This window comes from Mitosporidium daphniae, assembly GCF_000760515.2.
Source record: "Mitosporidium daphniae strain UGP3 chromosome Unknown contig-176, whole genome shotgun sequence".
NCBI lineage: Eukaryota > Fungi > Microsporidia > Mitosporidium > Mitosporidium daphniae.
The window spans coordinates 590-7,249 of record NW_013546649.1 but is presented as its reverse complement, the minus strand read 5'-3'; the positions used below and the strand labels follow the sequence as shown (position 1 = coordinate 7,249).

Genomic DNA, 6,660 nt, shown 5'->3' with positions numbered 1-6,660 from the left:
TCTTGGTTTCCAATTTGAGGCTTGAGAGGGAATGCCAACCTTACCTTCTTTTGAGCAAAGAAACCCTCAAATTGGCTTGTGAGCTATCGAGAATTACTCCCAAGCCGTTTCTCAGAACCGAAATACGAGATAGGATGGCTAGCGCTCTAAATTACCACTTTGTTCAGCTGGTCGGGCCCGATTCAAGAAAACTGCGGATCCATCCCCAAATTCGAGAAAGATTAAATTGGAAACCAAGAGACGTTCTTTCGCCAATTATATCTTTATACTGCATTCTTGGAGAAAATGCCTCTTTTCTCCACTCCTTGAAGGCAGACGCTAGATCATTTAAAATTTCACTTTTTAGAGGAATTTCTGTGATGATTCTCAATAGGCAACGGGATCTCGTCGCACCATCCGATGCTTCTCTCTTTGTAAATATGGTTGAGGCCTTGCAAAACTACCATACTCCCTCAGCAAACGTTAAAGAAGCAATCAAAAAAGTCAATGGCGATCTGAGACTTTTAGATGCAGACACGCTTTCTGCAATTGAAGCCCTTCTCTCGTTGGAAGAGGATGTTCCTGAGGAATTTCTTGATCCCGTAATGGCAACCATTATGCTTGATCCTGTTCGGATGGAGACAACATCAAAAAAGATCGTCGATCGGCGGGTAATAATGGCCCATCTGATGAACGATGAGCGGGATCCTTTTAGTAGAAAGCCATTGAAGGAATCAGACTTGGTACCTGCCGATGAGCTACGAACGAAAATATATGCCTGGATAGCAGATAAAGTCAAATTGTAATTGTAATTCCAATTCTAACCCTAAATTTTAATTTTAAAATTAAAATATATTCGCATTTTGCAGCCCCTGCCTAGGCAAATTATTTTTTCGTTACCCAATAATGACCTTTATGAACGTCGTAGTTATCGATGGAAAGGGCCATCTCCTTGGACGCCTGGCCTCAATTGTTGCCAAACAAATTCTTTCCGGACAAAAGGTAGTCGTTGTCCGCTGCGAGGAGCTGAACATGTCTGGCAGTTTTTATCGCGCCAAGCTCAAGTATAAGGATTTCCTTCGCAAGCGATGCATCGTCAATCCAACTCATGGTGCTATCCACTTTAGAGCACCATCAAAGATATTCTGGAGAACCGTACGAGGAATGGTTCCCCACAAAACGTCCCGTGGTGCTGCGGCCCTTGGCCGCTTGAAGGTCTTTGAGGGTATTCCAACTCCCTTTGACACTCAAAAGCGAATGGTTGTCCCAGCTGCCTTGCGTGCACTCCGTCTGAAGCCAGGTCGTGAATTTTGTACACTTGGTAGATTGTCTCATGAGTTTGGATGGAAGTACCAATCTGTCCTTGCCACTTTTGAGGAGAAAAGAAAGGAGCAGGCCGCTACTTATTATGCCAAAAAGAAAGCTCAACTTGCAAAGGCTTCCTCTTGGCCTCTATCTGCCAAGAACTCTGCAGCTGTAGCTTCTATTGATGCTGAACTTGCCACGCTCGGTTATTAATAAAAGATTACTTAATGAACGCCCTATCGTACCATGCAAAAAGTAATCCTTAAGGGGCAGAGGGCTGTGAATCTTTTGGGATCGACAAGATAGCATTTTTATTGTATTTCTAAGAGGTTAGGATCAGCACCTAGCCAATGATGATGTTTGACTCCGTGGTAAACTTGTATTTAGGCACTTCCAGATTGAACGGTGCTGGTCCCTTGCGAATTCTCCCGGAAAGGTCGTAGTGGGAGCCACTAATAAGAAGGGATATTAGAAAAAATAGCAGCTTACTGGCAAGGGCAATACCATCCATTGAAATCGCCAGAGTCACCCATCGGAACACATCCAAGATGGGTGCATATTCCAAGCATCACAAGCCACTCGGGTCTCTGGACACGATCAGAGTCATTTTGAGGATCACGAAGCGTCGCAAGATCAACTGAGGACATCTCATCTATTTCCTCTTGAGTACGATGTCTAATGAAAACAGGCTTTCCACGCCATTTGACAATAAGATTTTTCCCCACAGGAATCGCAGAAAGATCAAGCTCTGTTTGGGCCGTAGCTTGGGTAGCAGCAGAGGGCGATAAAGGGGCAAGAAAATCAATAACAGCCGCTCTGGCTGCCATGGCTGTGAAGACACCAGTCGCGCCAACGACCATATAGGTAAAAAGGCGAGGGTCAGACGCAAAGCTGTTTGAGGCATGAGAAGGATCATTCTCGTCATATGGTTCACCGGAATCTCTTCTAATTGTGGAGAAATCCGGGGATTTTGGAGTGTCATCTCCCGAAGTATCCTTTACAAAAACAGCAGCATAAGAGCGAATTTGAGGCCGAGGAACAAGCCCGGTGTGCGAGATCGACGAGGGAAGCCAAGATGTTGATGCCTTCCGGATATGAGAAAAAATTTGAACCTCTGCTGGCGGATGATGACATCCGCGAGACTCTGGCATTTCGGCCTCATCCTCTGCTTGGAACTGGACAGATGAATCCTCATGCGCAGGAAGAATAATCCTCTTTCCGGTGATGGTTCCAGTATATGGAGATTGCAACCTTGTGTTGATTGCACCACCTAAAATATAATGAACACTACTCTTTGGAAGCGTGTTGGCAATATGCTGGCAGCTTAAGAAGCCATAATTCGGTACCATTACCATCTGGAGAAGCAAAATTGCAATTTTCCGTTCTTTACAATTAAAAATATTTTAAAATAAAAATAAATGTGCTTTTCATTTTAATGTTTCAACCAATAATTCGAGTCTTTTTTCACGCTCATTGGGGGGGGATTAGTGGCCTATTGATGAGGATCTAAATTTTTATTTGAAAAACTATTTCCCAATAAGAACTTTGGTGTGACCAATGATTGATTTTTTGTATCTGGGATATATAACTCGTACATCTTACTCCGGGTTATACCACTTTTATGAGGTTATTACTGCCCTCCATCCTGCTTGTTGTCTTTCTTTGGACTGCAAACGCGAAAACTTTAATCTCAGAAGCATATTTTATCGAGGTATCTAACTGTAATCAAGTGGAAAATATTGATGCTGTTCTTGGCCTTGATTCTATAGATAATATAAACAAACCCTGTGCTAAAATCACGGCACAGAAAATGCAAATCCATAATCCAGGATTGCAGCTATGGCGTTATAAGGATAGCCGCTTTTTTTCTCTTGCTTGTGGACCCAAATCTTATGTGATTAGTCCAAAAAAAGCTGATGTTGATGAGAATGGAGTTTTTATCCTTGACTCTGCCAAGCCTATCATTGCGGTTGGTATTTATGAGTATATTCAAAATTGCAAATATCAGAAATTTATTTATGACAATGAGAAAAAGTCAATATTCAATCCATCCTACCAAAAATTCTTAACGCTTCCATCCTTTAAAGACAAGGACAATATTGTAAGAATGCAGTGCTCAAGCGATATCGAATTTACACTCAGGCCTTACGCTGACCTAGTTTTCTTTATCTACAATCCGATTACTGAAGTTGTCTTGAGAGCCGGGACTTCAGATAAGCGTATTTATGCAGAGAAGGTTGCTAAAAACTTTGATAAGCTGATCAACTGTCTTCAGGTGCTTTGGTATTCCGACAAATCTTCTCCAAATGTTTTCCGATCTGCAGTTACTGGTGATGTTTTAAATGTCCGAGAAAAAGTTACAAAAGACAAGAAAGCAGACGATGATTTAAATTATGACTCCGATGATTCCTCTGAAAATGAAGCTCTAGTTGTTCTCGATCCATTCTCATCCGCAAAAGTCGAGTCTTTTGGGCTTTTTTGGGATAAAACACAATTTGGTAGCACTTGCTATGGTATCATAAGTCCAGAATCCAACACATGCGACCCGGTGAAGGCCACGAGTGCTGTTAAAAATAAGAAGCTTAAGACTTGGATTAAAGTTCCCTTGTCAGATGTCGTAAAAAACCGCGAATCTATTCGTCAATGGATTGCTATCCTCAAGAAAAACGCTAATGATGAGATTAATGATAGCACGTGTAATTCTATTGACTTTGAAAATTTCAAATCTCCTAACACTTGCCAAATCACTGCCAAGGACTTGGAAAATGCAATTAATCCAAACAAGAAACAAGACTCAAAGGAGTCTAACGTTACTGTTAATGGAAAACCTATTAAAGGCGGGCGCTATAAAGGGGAATATATTATCACGGGTAAGGAATATGGTGGGATAGACTGCTAACCATAGTATATGCGTGCGGGATGATAGATCGAACAGTTAAATAAAATTTCATAGTTAATTTTTCATGTTATCTAAAATAGCACTAATTGAAAGGCCATGAGGGGGGGGGGTTGAACAAATCGAATTGTACAATTTAAAACAAAGGATGACCGCAAAGAAAGTTAAAAGAAAGGGTGCCACGTAAAGAAATTTTAACCTTCGTGAACCCAAATGGGAGAAAAACCCCAGTATTGCCCACCACCTCCATATTCAGATCCTCAGGCACCTTCTGGGGGATATCACCCATATCCTCCTCCACCAAATCCTTCTCAGGTTTGGATATTTTGTTTTGAGGTTTTAGTTTACGGCACAAAATTATACACAGTCCCCGTATTATTACGGACAATCAGGACCACCAGTGCAGACACTATACAGGCCCGCACAAACTATCATCGTTGACGAAAACCAAAGGCATCGGAATGAGCGGAATCCCCGGCCGGAGTCTATTTGGTCATGGTATGTTTATTTAACAGCTTTATTTTCTTTCTACAGTATTCTTGGAGCCTTGCTTTGCTGCTGCTGCTTGGAAGGATGCGTCTGATGCAATCATGATGGATCCTCTGCATCGGGCACAATTTATAAATATTGTAAATTTTAAATGTTGCATGTGCCACTTAACCGGATTGGTCGACACTTGAGGATTTGTTTCAAATTGATTTTAAAACCTCCTATTTCTGATAATCCCTTTACATAGCAGCACATCATGCTTGGTCGTCTTGGAGAGCTTGTTGGCGATCGCAAGGAAGATGACGAAAAAGAAAGATCTAGTGGCGACATTGAAAAGGGGATTGATAAGAAGACTGAAAGTCGGGATCTCGATGGAGACCCAGATGCGAAAATCGCAGGAATGTCCGCATTTTACACAAAGTCTGAACAGTTGCGTTCTGGTATTGCAAACCTTCAAGCATCGACAAAAGAGTTAGAGGATCTCCATCGAATGGTTCTTGACGAAAAGGGGGCAACAAGCGGATCCTCATCCTCTTCAAAGGCAACTACGTTGGCATCAGGGCTCGGAGCAACCGTGGCAGGCCTGCGAAAAGAACTCGATCGCCTAAGACGAGAAAATGAAGACATTGCCAAAAAACTTTCACCTGGCAATCCATTTGTTCGAATCAGAGGTGCACAGGTGACTCAGCTTTCCGTGTCTCTGCTTTCAACAATTCAAGACTTTGAGGATGTGCAGACAAAGTACCGTCAAAAATACCAAGACAAACTGCAGCGACAGTATAAATTTATCAAGCCCACTGCAACGAATACAGAGCTGGAAAGGCTGATTGACGTCGCCGACGGCAATGGGGGTGGTGCGTCTGGAGTCGGTCTCATCAGGGCACAGGTAAGATGATTTCTGGCTCATTTCCCAAGATCTCTGCACTTGGAGATTCACGAACCGAGGCGCGCATAGCACTGGAGCAAATGCGCAGTCGGCACAAAGATATTGTTGCGATTGAACAAAGCATCATCGAGTTGCATGCTCTCTTTTTGGAGATGAAAAACCTTGTCTACGAACAGGGAGATATGATCAATTCGATCGAAGCTTCTGTGGAGGCTGCAGAAAATTACACGCGCAAAGCAGATGATCAGTTAAAATCTGCCGTCAGACACCAGCGTGCACGATGGAAGGTATGAAATACTTTGCTCAGAACTTAGTGCAATGTTTTTTAATAGAAGCGTTTTCTTCTCGGGATGATCCTCATTATGGTCGTGGCTTTGATTGGACTTTATATCCACAAAAATCTTTCGAGTCAGCTCAGAAGTTACGACGGCCGTGCATACCGATGACCATATAACCTCCAAAAGCAGGAATAATAAATAGCCCTATTGATGTATCTTTTGCGAAACCCTAAGCAGCCCAAGTAAGAATTGAAGCTCAGAGGGCATGATGATTTGCTGGCCCAAATGGTGGAACATTTCAAATTTTACTTTTACACATTGGCGTTAACGTCGCTTGTATTACACTTTAATCAAGCAGCATTGCAGTAAGTTGCTTCAACTCTGGTCAGGGCAGGGCGGTCTGCCGGGAAAAAGTCCAGAACGGACTTTCGTATTTATCTTTCTAAAGGGCCGATGGTGGTAAAATTTTACTTTTGATTACACGAGAGGCTCTACCCCTAGCCCATAAATAAAGCATTTCTTCTGTGTAGTGGCATCTCACAAATGAATGCTCATTTCCTTACTTCTTATAGCATTCACGGCGCATCTAATGCTGCTGTTTTATAACTACGATCTTGCTCAGAAGTTCCGATAAATCGTTCCCTCAACTGACGAACGGCACATTTGTGGACACCATCTTCAAGGTCTTGTGACTTAATTTTTGGCCTTTCGAAAAGACCGCAAAGAGCGGCACTTGTACTTGAGCATATATAGTTGCTTGTTATGTCTCGGAAAGAGATGTTGTAAATATTTCGAGAAGGACATGCGGATTAGGGTGCAGAAATGTC

General features: G+C 42.4%; 5 protein-coding genes across 5 annotated transcripts; 4 read left to right on the top strand and 1 right to left on the bottom strand.

Moving 5' to 3' along the window:
* Window positions 1–134: 134 nt before the first annotated feature.
* On the top strand, window positions 135–785 carry DI09_176p50 (uncharacterized protein; the record flags this gene model as incomplete). Its single annotated transcript, XM_013383401.1, has 1 exon — window positions 135–785. One exon carries the CDS (start codon window positions 135–137, stop codon window positions 783–785), a length of 651 nt encoding a protein of 216 aa, XP_013238855.1.
* A 100-nt stretch (window positions 786–885) lies between these two features.
* Window positions 886–1,497, top strand: DI09_176p40 (60S ribosomal protein L16; the record flags this gene model as incomplete). Its single annotated transcript, XM_013383400.1, has 1 exon — window positions 886–1,497. The coding sequence occupies one exon, from the start codon at window positions 886–888 to the stop codon at window positions 1,495–1,497; it is 612 nt and encodes a 203-aa protein (XP_013238854.1).
* A 130-nt stretch (window positions 1,498–1,627) lies between these two features.
* DI09_176p30 (mitochondrial subunit Rieske of cytochrome b-c1 complex) lies at window positions 1,628–2,633 on the bottom strand (the record flags this gene model as incomplete). The annotated part of the gene is made up of 2 exons (XM_013383399.1): window positions 1,628–1,736; window positions 1,774–2,633. The coding sequence occupies 2 exons, from the start codon at window positions 2,631–2,633 to the stop codon at window positions 1,628–1,630; spliced, it is 969 nt and encodes a 322-aa protein (XP_013238853.1).
* A 272-nt stretch (window positions 2,634–2,905) lies between these two features.
* On the top strand, window positions 2,906–4,183 carry DI09_176p20 (uncharacterized protein; the record flags this gene model as incomplete). The annotated part of the gene is made up of 1 exon (XM_013383398.1): window positions 2,906–4,183. The coding sequence occupies one exon, from the start codon at window positions 2,906–2,908 to the stop codon at window positions 4,181–4,183; it is 1,278 nt and encodes a 425-aa protein (XP_013238852.1).
* A 742-nt stretch (window positions 4,184–4,925) lies between these two features.
* On the top strand, window positions 4,926–5,848 carry DI09_176p10 (t-SNARE family protein; the record flags this gene model as incomplete). The annotated part of the gene is made up of 2 exons (XM_013383397.1): window positions 4,926–5,555; window positions 5,585–5,848. The coding sequence occupies 2 exons, from the start codon at window positions 4,926–4,928 to the stop codon at window positions 5,846–5,848; spliced, it is 894 nt and encodes a 297-aa protein (XP_013238851.1).
* Window positions 5,849–6,660: the final 812 nt, after the last annotated feature.